This window comes from Amphiura filiformis, chromosome 7 (genome assembly GCF_039555335.1).
Source record: "Amphiura filiformis chromosome 7, Afil_fr2py, whole genome shotgun sequence".
In the NCBI taxonomy this organism is placed as follows: Eukaryota; Metazoa; Echinodermata; class Ophiuroidea; order Amphilepidida; family Amphiuridae; genus Amphiura; species Amphiura filiformis.
The window spans coordinates 70,625,668-70,650,211 of NC_092634.1; the positions used below are offsets into that span (position 1 = coordinate 70,625,668).

At 35.9% G+C, this 24,544-nt stretch overlaps 1 protein-coding gene across 1 annotated transcript in view; it reads right to left on the reverse strand.

The window, feature by feature from the left end:
* The window catches only part of LOC140157567 (uncharacterized), a 104,959-nt gene that overhangs the window by 52,147 nt on the left and 28,268 nt on the right, over nt 1-24,544 (reverse strand). The window contains 7 exon segments of the mRNA XM_072180803.1: nt 5,265-5,419; nt 5,655-5,766; nt 7,873-7,988; nt 7,991-8,076; nt 8,933-9,069; nt 16,556-16,651; nt 22,896-23,021. Coding sequence (XP_072036904.1) covers nt 5,265-5,419; nt 5,655-5,766; nt 7,873-7,988; nt 7,991-8,076; nt 8,933-9,069; nt 16,556-16,651; nt 22,896-23,021 — 828 coding nt within the window.

Below are 24,544 nucleotides of genomic sequence, written 5' to 3' on the forward strand. Positions count from 1 at the left end.
AAATACATTTAGTGTTAGTTATTGAGATGAATTAATTTCCCCTAACAGTTTCAAGGACAAACATTCCTACTTCATGATCAGTGAGTCTTTGGATAGATCACAGACAAAGGCATAACAATATAGAAAGAGAGAACGCAAAAACAACACACATATCACGACTCACAATAAATCTTGTTAGTACTTTGCACAGGTGGATTAACATCACAAACAAATAATAAAAACAATGTTTTTTTCACACTGAGTTGAAAGGTCAAATTGCTAACATCTTCAAGCTTGGTAACAGCATTGCAAAACTCAGCAGCTTTTAAGAGCAATATATCTCATTGGAGAAGTAGCACGTAAGTTTTGACTGAGTATAGCACAATTGTATGAACTGTCACATTTCGCTTCGCAAGAATGTTCCAAAAACTCTCAAAGAAAATGTTGAAGATACAGGTTCATATTAGCTGGTGTACCATGAAGTAAATTTGCAACAATTTCTCACAAATAAAAGCAATATTTTCTTTGCCAGATATTCTACAATGGTGTACAGTATTCATTCCAATATGTGAAGCAAAGGAAATTTGGCTGAAGTGGGATTTGAACCAGTGACCTCTGGTTTGCGAGACCAGTGCTCTACCATCTGAGGCCCTATGATGGGCGGCGATTTGCTCAGGCGCTGGTCAGAGTCATGAAACCGGACTGTCGTGTGGCCGGGATCTGGTCAACAATACAATACAACGCAGGAAGCAACAGTAGAGGGGATCAGTGAAGATGCAGATTTTAAATACTTATCAGAGGTGTAAGCGAGGTAACAATCCATTCCCTGAAAAACATGCGAGCCAAAAGCGAGCACCTCGCCAAAATTGCCGGAAGTGCACAGGCTTGTCCAGGGAATAGGCTGCAGGGTATCACCCCCTCAAAAAAAAAAATGACGAATTATCATCATCCAATCCCGGAAATGTAAAAAAAAACATTTCCGGAATTTTTTTTTATTTTGGCCACATTTCCAGAATTCCGGGAATTTCCGGAAGACTTACACCTCTGTAGTAAACAATATTTATACAGAGTCACTGACCAGGTAATAATAACAATTAAAGAAGGGGGCAAAGAGAATATTCTCTCAACAAAATACTCAAAGTCATTTTGGGTGGACAATTAGATTTTTGAGCTTTCTCAGCAAGTTTCTGTGTAGAGTTTTCAAATTATCTGAGCTGAGAAATCGTTATGTGTGGACCAAATTATGTCTGTATTTAAAAGCACATACTTTTGAAGTTACACTGCTGATGAGAACGCATTTTAGAGGTTGTTCACTACTGGAACAAATACGGTACAACATTTTACAATGGACTCAGTGTGAAAAATGATGGTATGCGTTCTCATTTGAAATATCAACGTAACATTGTTCCCAAAACTAAGAACTAACAGTACTGTACCTCATCCTGAATCACCACTAAGACAAATCCTTTACAACCTTGATGGCCAGGACACTTGTCTGCATGAGTCAACTTTGACCTTTGCCCTTCGTCACCGACTTGTTAACGCAGTCGCAGAAGACGAACCCTGGTCACAACCTTTGGCATCACAACCTTCTCGCAAACTTCCTTTGGCATCGCGACTTTAATGTGCGCTGCTTCTGGAAGTGTGAAAAGGTCCACGAGGTTGTCCGCAACAAAAACAACATACGATATCCAACATTTTTTAACCACTCCCTAACATTCTAACATTTACAATTAATTTTTGAGCATACATGATGCCTACTGTAAAAGTGATAATTTTTGCACAGGTAATGTTTCGTGCTTTGCCAACTGTTTACTACTTCGCTTGTTTTTATATAAATTCACAATTTGTAGTTTTTCTTGCTTTGACAATTTTGAGCTACTTGGCAATTTTGAGTTTTCTTACACAAAAAGAACATATTTTCACATGTATTTATTTTCATGGTAGCTGTGTGGAGTGCGAAAAACACGAAAATTAATGTTCTGTGAAAATTTTCACTTTTACAATATTTGCTGAGCATGCTTTTTATTTAAACAGAGCTAGAATATTATTCTAAAGTTTTGTTAATTTTTAAAATTTATATTCATAATAGGTTTTAATTATTAAGACTTGAACACTTTCTAAATTACAGTTTGGTGATCATGTCATTTCAGGAATAAATCTGGCTCTGTTAAATGTACTTCAGTTATCAATTTTTAATTAAAATCATTAATTTTCCTTTAATTGACATTTAAAAATCATACTCAAAACTGGGAAAATTAAGCAATTTCACTAATTTTATAGAAAAGCTGTATTACATTAACCACTCCCTAACATTAACTATTTTAAACTTTAACTGTTTAATTTCTGTAAATGCTATAAAAATGTTATATAAGTTATATGCCACTCCCTAAAATGTTACAGATTATAAAAGAAGTTATTATTTTAGCACAAAACTTGAAATTTTAGCATTCAAGTGAAAGTTTATAAAAAAAAATTACTTTTAAAATATTTCAACCATTATGTTATCCTTAGGTCCCGTACATGCATATATACTTATGACACATAACAATTTAGGACTAGAAATGGATATTTCGTGGGGAAAACTTGCATAGAAAGAAAGTTAAAATATAAATAGAAAAGAATGTTGTAATACCACAGCCAGATCCCACATGTTGTTTACAGGCACCAGAATGGGCTATTCCAGTTGAAATCCACACTCCCCCTGTGGAAGATTTTGGAAATACCATCCACAGTGGGAGTAAGTTTTTCAAATATAATTGGTCAGAGTTAATCATTTTGAAACCTATACCCCCCTGTATTATGGCTTTACCTATATCTTCCACAACTGGAGTGAGTATTTCAAATGGAAGTTACCCAATTGTCGATTCTATTCAAAACTCATACTCCCTCTGTGGAAGACTTTAGCTAAATCTTCCACAGGGGTAGTGTGGATTTTAAATGGAATAGCCCAATGAGAGTTTCTTGGAAAATTTGGAAATTGAGAGAAAACAGCACTGAATTGATGAATACAAGGTGTATCAAAATGATTGGTACCCACCAGTTTCCAGTGATTATGGACAATGGCCGCCCAACGAAATGACGTATAACCCTGTATATACCTTCATTGTAATCCTTGACATCATAAACATGGGTATTGCCACCATTTTCAGCTTGATGTGGAGCTCAGAAGCCAAGTTATAATCCAAAATATGTAAAAAATGGCGGCCATTTTGAAATTCAAGATGGCACGCCAAGGGGCTGGGAGAAAAATGGTAACAATTTGATTTGAGTTCCTGGAACCCTTATCTATCATTTAAGACCAAAATCTCAAAATGTTCCATTACCTCCCACAAAAAACATAGGGTACTACACTACAAAATGTAACTCAGGAGCTACCTTATTTGTAGATGAATGTTATGAAAGGTCATAAAACTATATATCATTGGCATTTCAAGAAGATCCAATGTTGTATATTGAAGAAGCAAGCTTGCCAATAAACACCAAATCTGATGGGTACCAGTCATTTTGATACACCCTGTACATGTATCACATTATCGCTTAGCATGGCCATTCAAGAGAGAATAATAAGGAAACCAAGCAGCATTCAAATCTTTAATTTTGGAAAATCCATACACTAAGTAAAGACAGTATGTTTTTGTAATTTTTTGAAGCCATTATTGGAGCTCACTCAGTTCAAGGCTTCAAGCCAGCACTTGCAAAAATATAGGAATAATATATAAACTGAGCTCAAAAAGAAACTTATAATTTTTCACAAGGTCATATCTTGAAATCCTGTCCATCAAATTGAACCAAAATTACACACAGGTTTACTTCAATACTCTACTCTTAATACATGTCAGTAACCAAGCAGTTATCCAACTGACACAACAGCAAAATGCACTGACATGGAACAGCTTCCTGGACCACATTCACAGCCCAGCCCTGTTTCATGAAAAAAGTGTATGAAAAGCAGAAAGCAGCACCGTTTTATCATCTGTGCAAGGATCTTGTGTGCATTCTCACAGACTTTTTGTGCTGGGTGCCAAATGTTGGGCTGTGAAAGTGGAGGATGTCCCGGAAGCTGTCCCATGACAGTGCATTTTGCTGTTGTGTCAGTTGGACAACTGCTTGGTTACTGACATGTGTATTGAGTAGAGTATTTAAGTAATGCTGTGTGTAATATTGGTTCATTTTGATTGACAGTATTTTAAGATATGACCTTGTGATTCACAAGTTGTAAAAAATTATAAGTTTCTTTTTGAGCTCAGTTTAGGAATATTTTGAATGAAAATACATGACAAATATAGGCCAGCGGAAGTAAAAAACAATGGGTATCAGAGACCAGTAAACTATTGATGGGGCACCATGTGCATCATTTTGGACTGGTTTGATGTCTAAAAATAATAACATATTGGACAAAAATAGAGGCCAGAAAAATCTACCTGCTGATTTGCTAAAAATTTATAACAACTGCACTTTTGGATCTCCAATTACTATACGCCGTAGAAGTGACGTAGTTAATCGGATTAACTACCATAGCAATAGATGAATACAATTTTGACTATACCGCCCTGCACTACAACGATCACGCGTTACAGATGCATTGAACCATAGATGTCAAAGAAAGGCTGATCACTCACACCTGTAAGATAAGTATCTTTGAAAAGAGCGGTATTGTATTCAATCTATGTTTGCTGACATACAAAGGTGATTAGTGCAATCTGCTTGTAGTTCAGAGCAGTCTATTCAAAAATTGTATTCATCTATTGTTATGGTAGTTAATCCGATTATGACGTCACTTCTACGGCGTATAGCTTGTTGCAATTTTGAGTTGGTACTCTTTGGTCATGATGAAGTCATATGAGGTATACACCAAGCAGGGGCATTACAAATCATTTTATGAGTAGTAAACACATCTATCATTCCTCTACATCATAGCCCCATAATCTGGCTGTGGTACTTTGTGCCCAACATTTTGTGGATACTTTAGTTTACATAATAATAGGTAAGCTAAATATATATCCAAGAATTTCTGACCAAGTGTTATATAGAGAGCATCAACCTAGGTTATCTATCCCCTACTTTCTCCTAAAATGAGCTATTCCAGTTCACATCCTTACACCCCCTATGGAAGACATGACCTTAATCTCCTACACAATGGGTGTAGATTTCAAATGTAGTAACCCCATTTGAAATTTACACTCCCTCTATGGAAGATTATTCATATTTCCATAGTGGGTGTATAGATTTGATCTGTAATAGCCCAAATAGTTCTATTTGTTTGTGTGTTGTCTGTTTGTTACCTTTTGCAAGACGTCTTCAGGGGCCACGTCCACTACACCAACTTCACTGGACATGATCATGTAGCCAGAGTGAAGGATGTAATAACGAGATGGACGCAGCCCGTTACGATCCAAGATGGCGCCTACATAACGACCGTCAGAGAATGTCAGCAGAGCTGCATGAAGAAGCGATAAAGTAAATCAATAATTTAAATAAATGAATTAATAAATAAATAACAAAAAAGTACAATACATGCTCTACTAATAAGGGAACAACTCAAAAGACCATTGCAAATTTCACACCACCAAATACAAATATCTACCAAAATATGTCTCAAAATATAAAAGAGGCGCAAAGTTGAAAAAGTTGTGATGGATGGTCACACATAGTCATTTAGTATAAATAGTTACCTGGACCATCCCATGGTTCCATAGAGAAGGCTGCCCATCTGTAGAAGTCTTTCTTATGAGGCGGCATTAATTCATCATTCTGCCAAGCTTCAGGGACCATAGTAATCATAGCCTGCAAGCAACATTAAGTGAAAATGAATTTCATAAAAAAAGTTAAAACAAAAACTTATTTGCAAGAATCAACATTAATTCTTGAACAGTGCCCTACAACAGTTGAAATCCATCCACCAACACCCCTATGGAAGACATGACCTTAATCTCTCACACGGGGGGTGTATATTTCACCCATTCAGGTGACACCATTTAAAATTCACTGCAATCTTGGAAAAAATGTACCTGGAACACTTGGCACACTCTATCGAAATACATATATTGCCTTTAAGATCAAACATGACATCTACAACAATGATTTACCCTTCCCCTCTCCCATAAATCAATGTTGGAAAACATTGGGAAACTGTGTAAGACATTGGCATATCTCAACATTGCACGGTGGAGAGGGGGTGACAGTTTTCCATTCTTTACACAAGGTGTTCCAAGACTTTTTTCCAAGATAGTAGGTCATGTCTTCCATAGAGGGTGTATGAATTTCAACTGGAACAGCCAAATTCTAACTGTGGGAATACCACACATTGGATATCAAATTATTGGCTATATACTCAATAGAGAGAAAATCTATAATTGCTTGCAGTCCATAATTTTTGATTTCTACTCTGATTTTAATTACTATACCATTTCAACAAGATGTGGCAGCGCAGTCAATGTGCTGAGGCAGCTATTTCGCACACACATTTAAGCATGTGCACACCAGCACTTTGAGTGAACGCTAGAGATATGAAGCTGCGCCCAATGGAATGTGCACTAATGTCACTGCCACATCAGGGTGGAAACTGGTATATATGTGTATGTGCCAAAGAGGTTAGAGCTATCCTGATTATGCAAACCTTTGTAACACTCAAGCTCAAAGATGTAAATTGACGTTCAATTTACTTTATGCCAACAAATGCCGGAGCTACTCTATTTCAAATTGTATTCATCTATTGCTATGGTAGTTAATCCGATTATGACGTCACTTCTACGGCGTATAGAGTGGATTTACCACAATGTTACGCACAGGACAAATCTGAGTCACTACTCTTTGGGTATAATCTCTATGGTATACATGTGCAAACATAACAATTTATATGTATAAATAAAGGAGTGTCATATGTGTGCAACTGACACACGTGCCCCTATCCTAATGCCATCCTAAGAAATTCTTAATGATATATGAAGCCATGAGCTCCACTCATTAGCAAAGAAAGTCATATAACAATAACATCTTCCTTTTCTTCTGAACATGAAAACATACAAAATGCCCAACCAACAAGATGAAGCCAACTCAAATGTTTTTTACTTCGGATTTCATCCATGCAACCTTAATTGTCATCAAATAACTCACATCGTCATGGCCCAATTCTATGAAGATCTGGAAAATGGTGGGCTATTTTTGTTTATAAAGTTTCTAATACATGTGGCATGCTGAATCTTAAAATAATGCTCATTGATAACTCCATATATCTCCAGAGACTTTCCTCACTTTGCAATATCACCATTATAGGTTGATCAATACCCTGCTTAGGCAAAAAAAAGAAAGAAAGATGTTTGCTTGCCCTCAACCGACCGACCCTATTTTTGGAAATTCCTGAAAAAGGTTTTTTTTTCCTTTTCAAATTTTTGCATTCTGAAGATTTAAAAAAAATGTATTTTAGAGCTTGTGTTCAACATTTCAGTTGTTTTGTAATGTTAGTTGATTCATTTTGACTCAAAAATTGTCTGATTTTTCATATTTTGAGCCTTAATTAATACAAACAGTAGAGTTTGCTAGTAAAATTTTTAAAAAAAAGAAGAAATTCCGACCGACCGAGTCTGTCTGACATAATCCTACTTTGTTGCAGGATACAAGTAAGAAAAGTAAGAAGTGCAAACTCATAGACCTTTTGCCCGCGATCTATTCCAGCCGATATTATTATGTTCACGTAGGGATGTTTGATTTTACTGCGGTGCACTTTTGCATTGAGAAAGGAGTATGGAATAGTACATTAAGGATTTAAGAAACAGGTCTAATTATAAAAACTGACAAATGCCAGTAAGCCATTTCTAATTATTGGTCTTTAATAATCAGTGAAATCCAGAAAATTCTGGTATAAATATGCTGGTATATAAATTCCTCACTGACCTCTGGCAGTGACCTTCCACCAGCCATACACAAGAATTCCAGCACATTGTCCACACATCCAGAGTCTGGTTGGCCTTCTTCCACGACAGGATACAGGTCCTTGAGATGATCTCCAACGCCTGGCTAGATATGACGCCCTCGTGGGCTGCCATGAGGTTCTTGTTTCCACGTAAAGTGTTGATTTCACCATTGTGAGCAAGGTATCTACAATGAAACGTAAATATATTCACTTATAATACATGTACAGTAGTGGATCCAGGGGGTGCCGTCACTGTCTTGGCTAGCCACTCATCTGCCTGTCATTTTGGACAGGCAGTTTGCTCCTGGGACGGGCAAAATTAATACCTTTGACAGAAGCTACATAATAATTTATTGTAGGTGTTGAGAATGACAAGTAGATCAGATTTGCAAAACAAGGCTATAATTGAAGACCAAATTTAAAAGACTAGTCTGCGTCTGACAGCAGGGCAAGGGCATGGCGTGATTGGTTGCTAACCTGCACAGTACAGCATTTTTTGTCTGGTTGACAGAACATCATACAAAAGAGACCAGTGGAATGCTAGACATATGTGCAATCCTATCAGTTATTTACAAAAAAATCAAAATGTGTTTTTACATGTGAAAATTTCAAAGAAAAAAAATGGGTAACATCTTGGGAAAAAGCCTGTTGAATACTGCACTTTGAAGATGGATTTTTAGCAAGATGAAATGACATTATAGATGTATTCAAATCATTTAATTATGGGAATTGAAAAGATGACCCATCCATATACCAATTTTACAAGAAATTTGGACCCCTTGTTATTTCAAAAGTCAAAGTTTCAGTCCCAATTTAATGCAAATTGCCAACATTTTCAACTAATTTTTAGTTAGGCAAAATTGGGCTACTTTTTGGAAAAAAAATTAGGAAGATTTTGAAAAATAATCCATCCATATAAATATACCAAAATTGGCAAAGAAAACCAAATGGCAGAAAATGAGAAGTTTGTGGCACATCCACATATACATGTAATGGTCATGTACCCTGGGTTTCTTGCTTGGATCAGGCTATATAGCATACCTTTGTGGATGAGCTCTCTCCCAGCTAGGGAAAGTATTAGTTGAGAAACGGCTGTGAACCAACGCAAAGTACACCTCAAAATCTGGCTGTTTTAAGTCATCAAAATACTCCCAAAGCTGCTTAGGGGTTACCAAGCCCTGTAAATGTATAACAAAAAATATACACAAATAATGTCAATAATAATAAACATTACGAATTGACTGATGCAGATCGCTGCAAATCATACAAATGTAACCTATGATGATAGAGAAACTAGACTAATTGAAAACTTTCATGCATCTTTTTAAAATTCTTTAAACAAACTGTTGGCAAAATAATAAACAGAGAAAGTCAGAGACACATCTTACCAAAGCACAACCACTCACAAATTTATAATAATGAGGAACACATTGTATTCATACACATTCCAGTAAATGACTCTCAATTCCACTCAAATTTATAATAATGAGGAATAAATTTCATTGTATTCATACGCATTCCAGTAAATGACTAATTAATAAGTTATTTTTAAACTACTAGGCTACAAAATCAGTAACACTCACCGCTGAAAGTGTTCCGTTGAGTAAACCATACTATTTTCTATAGTTTTCACATTTTCAGAAAACATTGCACAAAATTGTATAAATTTTCATTTGTGTCGCAAGATGTTTTTCTCACCTACTTACTACCAGACAATCAAATTGATAAAACCTGCCCTTCAAAAGCCCCATGCACACACAACTTGAGAATACATCAAGATATATGTATAATGGACATTTTAATCTTGTTCGATTCCCAAGGTACATTCACAAATCCCACCACAGCACTGGAATGGATTTCCAATTTAATATTGTAATGTAATAAGTACTCAATCTGTTCAGTCTGCATAATGTATTCTACTATTCTATGACAACTATTTATTTGCAAATTGCTTTTTCTAAATTTTTTAATTAAACCATATTTAGTTGTGTACTTAGCAAGAATGTTACCAAACCAAATCAATGTATATTATCACTTTGAGAACCGCTGTACCATGAGTGTTAGTTTAGTACTAGGTATAGTTGTCCTGGTTTGTAATGGGACTGTTTTACACAGATATTCCATGGTATCACCTCACATACAAACAAATGTTGGTCATATGTGATGCGATCAAGCAAAATCAGTCGGAACTCGGATATAATATTGATTTTAAGATATAGCCAAACAAAGGAAACATTTCCTCTTGTTTCCTCTGGTTTTGAAAACTATTTAATTGCTCAAATCTTTGGAACTGGTTGTTCAATTTCAATGGGGTTTTCTGTAAAATGCAGCTTTGTAAATGTTTTTTACTATTCTATAAAAAACTAAAAAATTAATATTTCGGAGTTCCGACTGATTTTGCTTGATTAAGCATCACATATTTCCTTTCATTTGAAGGGGTGTGCATGTGTGAGCCATTCTGCGCCCCCTCCAAGCAGAGAAAGTCACAAATTTTCGAGCATTTCAATATATATAAATCCATAAATACCGTTTAAAGACCGAAACTCTACTTGATTATACCCAAATAAGTGGTGCTAGCGAGTGATTAACCACTCGCCTTTAAAATCTAGACGACATGGCCTGTGTAAATACCTCCAAAAGAGGACCTGCATATGGATACACACTTGATAAACGAGGATACACCTCTTTTTCTTCTAAATATATTTTTACAAATTATTTTCCTGAATATTTTTCTATGCTTGAGCTTTTGACCTGCTCTCAACTACAGTGTTAAGAGCTAATTAAGATGTACTACTTCAACATCCATACTAGTTTATAATCAATACCTTACAGACCTTGTGACGTAATACAAATCACGAGTTCTACTACGTCCCGCCTACGCACAAGCTTTTGTAAACATTGCCAAGACTTTACACGGCAAGAGGAGCTCAGTCACATGTTCTGCTACTTCCCACCTACGCAATAAGCTTTTACAATACAGGAATTGTTACCAACATCGTAACAAAATACAGGAGAATTTTAATAGGTTACTACATGTATCTTGATTTGCACCAATGAAGAATATTAGTTACAATATTCAACTAATGTAATGTCCATACTAATTACTTGTTATCTGAATTGCAGTTAATTATGTTAAATTATACAAAACACTTGAGACACAAATTTACCCATGGAATGCAGACAATTTTGTGTGATGTCTTTTTATGTGAATATGCAAATAAATCTGGAGTATTCATAGATGATGTGATCAATATATAAATAAAGGTCATTTTGAGACAGCTAATAATACTAGCATTCATCTGCCTTTGTATTAAATAATATTGTTCTGTGCAACACCAAGATGTGACACAATCTGTTCCACAGAGGCCAAAGGTAGCAAATTTGAAATTGAGATAAGGGCAAAAGTATGGAGTACAAAAAACCCAATAAAATACATAAGAAAATGGACACATAAAATGAAATTGAAAACTGAATTTTAATATATTGCTTGACAAAGGGCTCATTTTGATTGCATGTGATGTTGTGCAGTGTCAGTTTGTTTTTGCATTATATACATTTTGGATCCTATTACATTTGTGACCTGCAATCATGCAATCAGCTCTACTACTATTATCTAAATGATTATGAATATGATGTATGTGTGTACAACAATCAGTGGTGGCGCCTGGGGGGCATGAGGGGCAAATGCCCCCAGTCAGAACTCTTGCCTCCCCTGTTGCCCCCAGTAAAAACCCAAACTTATGAAAATGTCTCCTTTTTGTGTTGATTTTGCCCTCCCTGAAATTCACTTTGCCCCCGAAACAAAATTCCTGGCGCCGCCACTGACAACAATCACAAAATTTATTAATTCATATTCAATTCACAAAATCAATGAGACATGTGATTTCATTTATTGATAATAAGATTGTATGTCTATTCAATTGGGCATATACTAGCACCTGCTTACACACAGATAAACATGTACATAAAAATATCTGCAGGCAGGCTCATCTGTGCCTCTTCATACATAAACCAGTTGTGGATAACCAACACCAAACCCATACAGTACCGGCAGCACTCAACTCCTCCACTTCACCCTTACGTAAATAGCCTACCTGAACGTCTTTACTATTAATAGCTCAATCCAATGAGTTTTCATGGAAGGCATAGCAAAGGGTTTACTATCAGTTATACACGCATCTTCTGGCACATTGCCAGATTGTTAAGGGGGTACTACACCCCTGCCCAATTTTGCCCCTATTTTTGCATTTTTCTCACAAATTATAGAGCATTGATGACAAGTAAGATATGTATATTATAGGGGCAAGGACTACAACTACTGCACTGGAAAATTTATTTCAGCACAGACAACAGTTGTGGAGTTACAGTCAAAAATGAGGGAAAACCAATATTTGATCAATAAATCAATAACAACTTGCCTTGAGTTGCTTAATTTTCAGTGCAGTAGTTGTAGTCCTTGCCCCTATAATATACATATCTTACTTGTCACCAATGCGCTATAATTTGTGAGAAAAATGCAAAAATAGGCATAAAATTGGCCTAGGGGTGTAGTACCCCCTTAACTACCTTTGTCATTGGTTTATTTTGATCAACTACCGCACTTATTAATTTTGAGCAGAGGCTGATTTCTAAAATGTGGGATTGCGAGTATATTTTTTGTATTGACTTGTAATGGCAGTTAAGTGAGTTCATATGTCCAGACTTTCGGTTGCCCAACGGTCATTAGGGTAAAGTGTATGGGTGGTTCAGACACTGGCCGGGTTTACCTTTTTGAATGCCGATTGTCAGCATATACAGTATTAATTAATGAACAGTTAAAACTTATTTGATTTGACTACAGTTTAAAGACTTTTCTCATTTCCTTTAATATGTTTTGTTTGTTGTTGCTTTTTGTGAGCAGCAAATATGAGCCATGAGTGCAAGCCAAAGGAATCATATTTGTCCAGCATTTGTTCAGTTCTTTCAATTTCTTTTAGGTGCCATTTCAGGAACTTAATTTTGCTGAAAACTCCATCACCAGTACCACGGACAAGGAGGGGGAGGAAAGGGGTATGTTACCCCTGGGGTTTTAGGGGGCCCTGGCAATTTTTAGGGGGCTCATAAAAAAGCAAAGAAAAAACTTAAAAGAACCTGTGTGTTCATTATACCCTAGGCCCGTAATGGCTTTCAGCGACCTTGTCCAAGACTTGCGGTTCCATATAGTCATTTTAGTGTTGCTCACAACAAACTTATTTCTAAGAGAGTTGAATATTGGTTATCTCAAAATCAATATTAGCAACAATCAAATAATTAGCTTGATCAAATCACATATCTACAATCCTGATTTGTAAAGGTGTGTATTTGTATTTACATCTCATACACAGGCTGGGGTATGAACGCTTGGACAGTATTTATTGTGGGACATTAGAGCATATCAGACATATCGAATTAAATTCTGAATACGAAGAATGTTCTTCTGATATCAAATAATTTTGATTTTTTGAAATTCGCAATGTAATACACACTTTATGGCAAATGATTAAAATTGATATTTTTGATATTTAACAGTACTCAAGTAAACTTTATAAATCTGATGATTTATACTTAAAGTGTATGTAGGTGGGATGAAAAGCCGATGACCAATTGAAAATTTTGACCTTTCGTATTGAAGATGGATTTTTTTCCTAAAACACCAAAAAAAATAGGTCTTTTGGGGAAAAAATCCATATCTTCAACATGAAAGGTCAAAATGTTCAAATGATCGTCGGCTTTTCCTCCCAGCTACATACACTTTAAGAATATATCATTAGATTTACAAAATTTTCTTCGAGGACTGTTATATATATCAAAAAAAGTGAAAAATATCAAATTTTAATAATTTGTCCTAAAATTTGTATTATATCATGAATTTCAAAAAATGAAAATTATTTGAGATCAGAAAGACATTCTTCGTATTCCGAATGCAATTCGATACGTCTGATGTGCTCTCATGTCCCACAAAAAATATTGTCGAAACGCTCATTCCAGATCCCTTATAATTAAGTCCTTCTTTCACAATCCTTGCATAAACTTCTGTAGGCATTTTGAGATATTCCAAGCATACACAATCCATAAACATGCATGATGCTGCTGAATAAACCCAATAAACAAATCAAATTATCATCCCTAAAAATAAATAGTGCCACCAGCAAAATTGTATAAAGCACATAAATTCATATTCATATTTGTGTAATATCATATATGCGATAGTATTGAAAACCTAATCCCTTATACAGACCTCTTTTTATGGATTCAACGCAGCCACGTGATGTATATATATCATGTATAGTGTCACAACATATATAGCTGAACACATACAGCCAGACATGTCTGATGTGTTTGCCACATGAATTATGCTCTTTTTTTTTTACAAAGTCTTCCTTTAAAGAGCATAGTGAGTGATTTACATTTAAACAACTGACGGTTTACAATCATGTTTTTTTTTCTTTTTCTTTTTTTAATTATGGCGAAGAAAGATTGTCCAAAGCTTGTCAGAAATTGAAGCCTATAGGCCTAACCCTATATAATTATTGGAAATTTGTTTTACTCTTGTAGCAGGGGTCTTTGTGAAAATCCATTTTGGTGGGGTCCATAGGGGAAATGCCATTTTTGCCAACAGAGAATGCGACATAATTTGTTGACCCCAATAATTTCCGCTGGCGCCAAAAATCTGACAAGCAGGGAGGAGGGCACAAAAAATTACTTCAGCAAATGGCAATGGTTGAAAATTTCTTTTAGGGTTTGTTTTTAGGAATAGGAGGAGGGTTGAAATGTTCTGGGGGTGAAGTTAGCCGACCAACTTATGGGGGCGGGGGGAGGAGGTTAACCCCACCCCACAAAGACCACACTGTGGACTTGTAGTATATTTTATGTTAGGCCAAAAAAAAAAAAAAAAAAAAAAGGTTTGTCTCAAAGCTTTGGCGTGCGTTTGTAAAATCCACGATTTGACAAAAAACAAATGCGGAAATTTTTTTTCATTTAAAAAAAAAAAAGTTTTAAAGTTTTTTCCAGAAAAATCATGAAAATCAGACTTTTTCTCAAAATACCATGAAAAAAGTCAGGAATAAAAAAAAAAAATCGCATTTTGCATTGGTTTTCAAATTTCTCGTGAGCTTTGAGACAAACTTTTTTTCTTTTGCCTTATCATGTATGGCTACACTAGATAGACATCATCTATACTACAGATTTTTTTATTTATTTTTTATTAAAAACAAAACTGTATATAGCTCCTTGAAGGCATACTGTGAAATTGCTTTATGTGTGCTCCACTGCTCGGCCATGGCCTTGTCATTCTGATCACAGTAACGTAACTTGCGTCACTGACAAACGTACGTCATGCTCAGCAATTTGATCGATCATAATGATGTTTGCACAGTAAACGAAGCATGTCATTACCTTAATTATTGATTACCATAATGGAATGAATGAATAAATCAGTGCTCAGTACTCAGTAATGAGTATTTAAGTAATAATGAGGACTGAATAATTGAATGACATTGACATGATATGATTATGTTGGTGTACAGATGTACATTTTGGGCAGCGGCTTTATGTAGCTGAATGGGCAAGGGAGGGGGCAAATGCCTGACTTGACTGCAGCAATGGTGCATGAGAACTGAATCATATCTGGATTTTTTAGAGCGTGCTAATTAATTGGCATTTGGCAAAATTTAAAAGGAAAAAAGTGCATCAAGCATGTTTATTTTTCCAGCTTTACATTTAAGACCAAGTAAAATAAAAAACATGTTTCACGTCCGGGTTTTTGAAAAAAAGGAGGAAGAGGGGGCTTTTTATTTTTTATTTTTTATCGCAAATTCAGTGTAAATACCCATAATTAGAGCTGTTTTAGCGTATACAATAATGCCTGGGAAAAGGAGGAGGCCTCTTTTTATTTGTTGTTCTGAGAGATCACTGGAGATAGGCCCCCTCTAACTATCACAAAACCTTATCAGAGTGTTTCTTGTATATTATCAAGGCTATAGAAAGCATCTCTACTTCCTAGACATATTTTTTGTAAAGTTATAACTGAATTTCAAAAAATAAAAATAAAATTGAAGAAACCTCAAAAAAGGAAGCGGGAGGGGACGTGAAACATATTTATTTTTTTATTTGGCCTAAATAAAAAACCCGGGTGAGCTGAACTTTACAAAATATACCCTGACCTACAGGTGCCAAGGAACCTCACTAAACCTATTTCTGGGATACTAACTTGGGCATTGTTTTATTATAAATGACACAGACCATGTACCAGCAAGATACTGTGAGTACATTTGTGACACGATCAAGGGACATGAGTCGGATGTCGCTAATATTGATTTTGAGATATTGGCAAAGAAAGTATTAAAATTCTTTTGTTTTATATTGTTTTCAGCGATTGATAAATTGATGTAACTTCACAAAGAAAGGTCGTATCAACATGGGGTTTTCAGTTTCTGAAAGCTCTGAATGTCCTCTTAAGAAACCTGTGTAAAACTCATTTTCGACCAGGGCCGACATGTGACTCATTTCCCTTGATCATGTCACATTTTACAGAAAAGTAGGATATTGAGAGAAGCAAAAAATGTGAAGTAAACTTGTACATATTTACCCTCAATACACAAGCTTACTTCAAATTACATTGTATGGCTGATCCTTCAATCTACTTACCTTATAAATGACTGTATTAACCGATACATTACAAATATAGAAGCGATGAGTCTCGTCAGGAATCGTGTGGGTGGCTCTCTTCCGCAGCATAAACACCTGCAAATGAGAAATAATTCAGTATTAAATAAATTATTAGATTAATGCTCTGCGTGCTAGCCATGCGCTTCAACGGAAAAAGTTGGAAGTTTTGAAATATTTTCTCAAAATATCAAGAGCTATCTTAAGAACTACTGAACCAATACTAGACTTGTTTGTGCTCATTTTAATGCATTTTTCATACTGATTCCAAATATGGTCATGAAAATGTACAATTCTGAAATTTTTTGAATTTTGATTTTTTTTTTTAACATGTCGTCTGCAGTCGACACCCGCGTGAAGAGAGTTAAGGGTGGGGATGACTGTCACTTGACAGATCTGTCATTTATTAGGTCAGGGTACACACATGTTGACGCAACCACACATAATTTAAGGCAGAAAAATACTGTACATACATTCACTGACAATTGACAATCCAGCATTTGATGAGCATCCCGCTGTACAAACAAATTAACTGTATAAGAGCCAAAATGATTGATTTCCATTAAATTTCAATTTTGTTATTCTTTACTCAATTATATTAGTATATAACTGCAAGGAAAGGTTTCTGTTCATTTTAAGGCGAAATACCAGGATAAAGAGAAAGAAACCCCACCAATGGCTATACAAAGTATTTGGGAGATATGTCTGAATGTGAAATTATGTCAAAATTGCTCGGTTGCCTGACAAACACCAACAAATTTGGCTGATTCCATTTAAGTGTAAGTTGGGACATGTGTAAACATTTCAAATATATGCCAACAAAATCAGGTTTGACAAAAATCAACCAATTTCAGACAATACTGTACATCATGGCTTTTAATTTGACATGGAAATAGCTTCCCCCTTACCCTTTTCACCACCCAAGATGGATAAAATTAAATCTCAATTAATTTCACTATAGGTTGAATCACTTCTGATATTGTTCTCTGGGTTTGTCAGACTTGGACATTCCTAAACTTGCGCAGCTTATTTACGCATTTCTACGGTATCCAAATTGCAAAGGAATTGGATATTAATTTAACAGCCATATTGAATCAATTTTATGAATTGGTGATTCATATTACTAAGCTCATTTTATAATTAAATTAATGACAAATACAGAAAATAATATGATTGATTGATTGATTGATTGATTGATTGACACTATTATAAGTACACATAACATGACATTATCAATAAGCAATGTGGCAATCATCACAAGATCTTCTTGTAACCTAATAAAATTGAACTTGTAAGTATTTTGTAAATACAATGTAGTATATAATTCTTGCAAAGAGATTTCATTTTCTCAAGTATATATTTATTCTTTTGGTTCATTGGTCTGTGCCAGACTGTGCCTAATACATCTTTTTCAACCATGGATGTATGTCTGATGTATTTGAAGAAATCCTTTTTAAATGGAAAAGCAGAAAATCCTTTTGATGTCATGACAGTGTCTGCAGAGGTGTAAGCGAGGTAAGGATCCACTCCCTGAAAAACATGCGAGCCAAAGGCGAGCACCTCGCCAAATTTCCGGAAGTGCACGGGGCTTGTCCGGGGAATAGGCTGAAGGGTATCACCTTTGCTCTTTTTATGACGAATTATCATCATCAAATCCGGAAATGTAAAAAAAAAAAAAAGAAAAAAAAAAAATTAAAAATTAAAAAAAAAAAAAAAGGGAGGGTTCCGGGAGCAAAGTGCTCAACCCACCGCCACCTGTCACAAGTCCAGTGAACTGTCAACAGCATGTACATGTAGTATAACCTGGGCTTAATAAAAGTTAACACGTTGAAGACTGTGTACATCCTTAAAAACAATGATGCAGATCAAATCAGGTAGCAGCCACACCCAGTGTCCGAAATAAGGAAAATATGGAGGTTGTCCCGTGGACGACTAACGCATGAATATTGCTTGTCCTCAAAACATTTTGGTTGTCCCAAAAATATGTCATGTTTTTGAGTACCAAATATATAGTGGTTGTCCATGGGATAAGTACATAGTTCAATATGATTGTCCCCAGTGATTTTTGGACAAGAGGACAAGAGGATAAGTGCTAATTTCGAACACTGGCCACACCCACCATTGGTTTCAATCTTGGTTTTTTTTGCCAAAGAGACAAACCTGGTGGGAAGCAGGAGAGTTGTGCATGCAAAAAGAAATTAAAGAAAATGGTAGGATCCTTGAAGATGACTGAATACACTTGTGGGCTGATCCACTTCAAAAAACCAGTATTAGGATCTAACATTTTTGAGCTGGGAAGCTAGCTGCGCTTAGATCAGCCATCTTTACTCATCATGCAAACATGGAATTCCTCTTTGTCACAAAGGCAATAGTGAGAGCCTTGAAAACTTTTGATGCTGGACCTTACTTTTTTATTCTCACACACATATAGTTTTACTTACATACAGGCCCGTACGCAGGATTTTTTTTTGGGGGGTGCTGATTTTGAAAAAGTGGACTTTTTTCCAAGGGGGGGGGGGGCGATTTTGTGAAAAGTGGACTTTTCCCAAAAATGTGGACTTTTTGACCAAAAAAACTTAAAACCCTGATTTTTTTGCTCGCTACGCTCGCAAATTATTAAATTTTGGGACTTTTTGTATACTTTTGCAAATTTGGGGATGTGCAGTCGCACCCCCGCATACGGGCCTGCTTACATACACGAATAGTTGACAGAGAGATCAATATTACAACCAGAATAAATGAAACAACAAGAAAATCTTTGAACTTGACAATATCATCAAATCACCATAAAAATGTTTCAGTCATAAAAGTGAAAAAAAGGGTAAAGGAGACGATCCTGTATAAACAGCGATCGGAGTGCCCATCTCTCTATCATTGGCGATTGGGCCAGACTCCTCCATGTAATGTTGCTATGGGGGTATCGCTACACCTCCGCCACAGCGAGTCTGTTACCTTCCCAGCATTTAAGAATGCCGGTACCCATTTATACACCTGGGTGGGGAGGAGTAATCGAGGAGCCTGTTCCGCTCGGCCACCATACAAGGATATTAATCAAATTCTGACTAGTAAATATACATGTGTGTAGTATCCTTTAAAGGAACCTATGACTAGTATTTCAGATTCCAAGCTATTTATAGAAGACAGTTGACCATTCTCATTGATTGTTTAAGGGGTGGTGCAATAATTATGTGTACCCCCGGGGTGGTGAATTCTCAAAATGGTCTGCCAAAAATCGCTTAACCCCCCTTTCGACCTGCCAAAAAATGCTTGCCCCCCTTTTGGCCTGCCAAAAAATCTTTGCCCCCCCCCCCTATAATTCACCACCCCGGGTACACATAATTATTGCACCACCCCTAAAATCAATAGTGTTAATATCAGGTATTTCTCAATGTTGACAATATTTTTTGATATTCCGCCAACTTCCGTACACATAAATTGCCAAAGATTATTGTGGTATTATTTTGGTTAGCTATTTATAGTCCTCACGTGTCAATCAAAATTATCAATGGGTGAAATAATTATTAATCATGCTACTATAAAGATGTGTAACACTGATGACTGACTTGTGCTCTTCCGTTAAATTAGCAGCAAGTTACTCATATGTTTCAAAGATAAGAAAGTATGATAATTTATATGAAGAACACAGGGCCATCAAACTTTTGAATCCAACTTAAAAAAAATTGAGCCCTTCCCTTGCATTATTAAATGTTACAAATTTTTTAACCTGTGTGGTAGGACTCAAGTCAGGGCTTGAACTTACAGAATATTACATTGGTGACCATCCACCACAAAGTGGTAGTAAATTCGGCTCTAGGTCATTTTCTGTTTATTGCAGATTTTGAAAGAATTTACTTTCAGCTTTAAAATGACACCTCAACCAGCTTTAGTCTCCTATTCTGTAGACTTGGACTTGACTCTAGACGCTCTGCTAGACAATAATTATAATAGACTCAATTCAAACGGGCTTTGATTGAAGTGGTAGCCCCGCAGCCCAAGATGGTAGATTTTGCATGGGACATTAAATATTCAACAATTCTGCACCCAGTGAAGTGAGTGAACCAACAGATTTTTTAGATGATATGAGACAAGATATTAACTAAATAAGTGAAGGACATTGGGACACAAGTTTCTGCTCTACCTCTGTGTAATTTATATTTTTATTTTCTGATTTTACCCTGACATTTGGACTTCATATCTGTGTCAAGGGATCAGTAATTTGTGCCAACACCAAGCGACCTGAAGTGAATAAGCTTCAAAATGTAACTTTTAGTAGGCCCCAATTCCATCGGCTAAAAAGAAGTTCTAAGACCAAAGAACAGGGTTAGCCTGGATTTGACAAATGCCCATCATTTGCACCAAAATTGCCTTTCCAAAATTAAATTTGACCCTGAAAACATAAACCAGACCTCTGCACCTTCTGGGGGTTCAGTCAGTTCAAATGCTACATGTATATATAGCCTTGATTTAGTCTGGTTTTGTTTTGAGTTCACAGAAGTTATTTGAACTGTAGGCTTGTTCAGACGATCGCTTGTAAAGTCGCTTGTAACTACATTCAAATGTAAACTTGTATGTAGTGCCCGTCTAAACGCACTTTTCGCATGTAGCTACATGCAAGTTACAAGTGACGATTTTACATGTAAGATATCTTACATGTAGCGAGTAACATTCAAATGTAAGGCCAGTGTGAACAAGACTTGCATGTTAGCTCGCTTGTAAGCATGACCTTGATGACCCAATCCTATTCTGATTGTGTATAATCATGGCATAATTTACCAGTGAAGGTCACTCTTACAAGTGAGTTGGCTTACAAGTAAGTCCGGTGTGGACACACACTCGCTTGTAGCATAATTTAATTGCTGGCTCGCTTGTAAGTAACATTCAAATGTAGGCTACCGTCTAAACACACCTACTATTTTTAGAATTTGGCATTAATTTTAAAGGCACTAATTTTGCCTGTCCTTGGAGCAAACTGCCCATCCAAAATGACAAGGGGACAGGTGACTACATGTAGCTAACACTCTGCCAGTGAAGAACAATGTGACCAAGTATGTTGGGATTATAAAAATGGGAGATGGAATTTACTTGCTTCTTATTTTGCAGTAAAAATATTGATACAAGGTTTCTATACATGTACCAAAATAGGTTTGATTAACCTTTCAGAAATAGGAGAAAAAGAGGGTGCAATGAGGGTTCTGGGGTTTTTTTTGGAGGGGGGGGGGGACATCCTGTACAACTGGCCCAGTAAAGTTATTGCTGGGCCAGTTGCTTTACAATCTCACTTGCCCACAGGGCAAGTAGAAAACAGAAACCCAAGTCAGACCCTGGACTCCACTGTCACTGATTTTAGCTATGAAGATCATTCTCAGTAGGTCTACAACATGTATGAGAGGGTGTCAGATCATTGGTTGAAAGCTAACAAAAATAATTAATCTTGTTAACCTTTTCAGATCTAGTGAGAACAGAATTCGCCTTAACTCATTATTTTTGCATAGCAAAAATTGCTATGCAACATTGCTTTGTTGAGCAATTCCCAAACTTTGCATAGCCATTTTTCAAGGCAGTAGTACCACATTAGCAACACATTTTTTGCATCCAATATTAATTACTTGAATGTTTATGGAGTCAATGTACATTGACTAATGAGACTAATGAGTTTTAATGAGTTTAAATGGAATTTCAAATTAAACAGCTGCAAAAAAGATGTTTTATCATGTCTGTTTTAATTGCACTAAGTGAAATTAAAAATAAAAATCAATATCAAAATAGTCATGAAAATAATGTGCTCTTATACTGTTCAGTCATACATGCCATGACATTCCAACCCAAAAATTTTACAAAAACAATTTTCATCATCTCATCTCATTTCATTTATTTTATTTCTAGTTTTATTTTATTTCTTTTGAAATAAAATAAAATAAAATCAGACAATGAATAAAATAATACAATAGTATTGTATCTAGGTATTTATCTGCATCACATTTTTATAATGATGCATTTGTATTATTGCTTCGCAAGATTTGAAAATTGTGTCGCATTTTGCGATGTGACACAAGGTAAATTGAACCCTGATTGAGAACAAAGTTTGCACCGGTCTAGATATCTTTCAGTAGAACTTTTCAATTGTGATGAGCATCATCTAATTAAATTTACATTTTCCACAATCACATTACTCTCCCTCACACACTCAGTCCACTCGCACCTACACAATCACTAACTCACTCCTCATTGATTTGCTCTTCCCAACACAGAACATCAATCAATCTAGCAATTGATCAATATTTAGAGCAATCAATTTAGTTTATTAATCAACCATGTATCCTACCTGTCTTTTGAATTCCTCTCCTTTCTGTGGGCCAGTCACAAACACTTGTCGGATTAGTGGTTCAGATTTGCGGGCAATTCTGCCAAGTTTGCTGACATCTGCAGGAACTGTGCGCCAACATAAAATCTATAGAATAAAGGGCAAGAATACAGACATTGCATCAATTTCCACTTATTACCCTCCGGGATTACCCTAAACGAATATGAACACAATTATGGACAAAAAGAATATCAAACAGACTGATTTCAATACAATTTTAGCCTGTTTAGGGGATAAGGTGTATCGGTGGTGGTGGGGGGGTCACAAAATTTTTGTCGAGGGTCGCAATTTTATTGACGCCAATTTTGGGTAAATTTGGGACTCCTTCCGAAGAAAATGCCAGCCCCCTTTATATATCATTACCCCCCCCCCATCTACATACTAGTAGTAAAAAGTTCCCAAAAGGGCAAATGTACAATGTAGGGGGCATAGGGGAATTTTAAAATTGGAAGTCTGTACTACTAGTAAAAAAAATAGCTGTAGTAAAAAATTGAGAAAGTTCACAAAACAACACAAAAATGTGGTTTGTATTTTATGAAGGAACCATACAAAACACGGGACAAAACATGATTTTGAAAAGTGAAAAATAAATGCCACAAAAATTTTCACTTTATTTGTTTATTTCACCATGCTTAAAACATTATTGTCACATGTCAGCAAAATATTTATACCAGGGTTTACAAAACTCCTACCAGTCACAAGGCACTATTAATTTAATTGTTTCATTATATTGCAAGCATCCATTTTCATGCTCTACCTTGGTGATCACACCGTGCTACAAAATACCTCCATTCATCCATGTGACTTCATTCATTATTCATAGTCTATTCATTACCCATGCAAAGCTAGTCTGCTAGGGAGCCCTCTATTGGTGAACTTTCACTCAGGCATGATAGAAGCATGATAAGTTCAGTTTATAAGTTTGTGTATTGTATTGTATAATGAGAAGCTCAATTCATATTATTCCCATAATGCAGTGCACAGTGCATTTTAGGAGCCATCATCAATCTTTTCAGCATATTGGGTAAATTCCATTGCGACCTTCTCTGAAGGGCCTGGGGGAAGGGGGACATGTATTATGTGATACACCGGCATGCAAGTATTAAAAGGCAGGCTGTGGGGCAAGGGGCACGTACCAAAAATACAATGTACACACATCTGGAATTTACAGAATTTATGAAGTAGGGCTTTTTATTTGTTTTAAAGTGTAGACCTTTTTTGAATGAACAGTGCTCCAGTCCATGAGTGCACTTGCACAAATGTTTTTGTAAAAAGTGAACATACCCCTCCTACCAAAAATAATTGCAATTTTGCTCTAACTTTTGTGATAAAAATAGCAAAAAGTGGACTTTTGTGATTGTGGTACTTGTTTCTTCCCCACATGTTGTAGCTAAAAATTTCTCATTATGGTACTGATCTGCTCAAGTCCCCACTGAATTCTGGGACAGCATTTTTCTGTGTATGCTGACACCTTTCTGCAAAGTTGATTTTTATCAGGTTCTAAAATTTTCATTATGGAATAAAAAAGCATCCAGTTCTATACAATAAAGACCAATCCACTCCTTTGAATGCAATGATAGAAAATTAACTGAACTTACTGAAGGCTACCA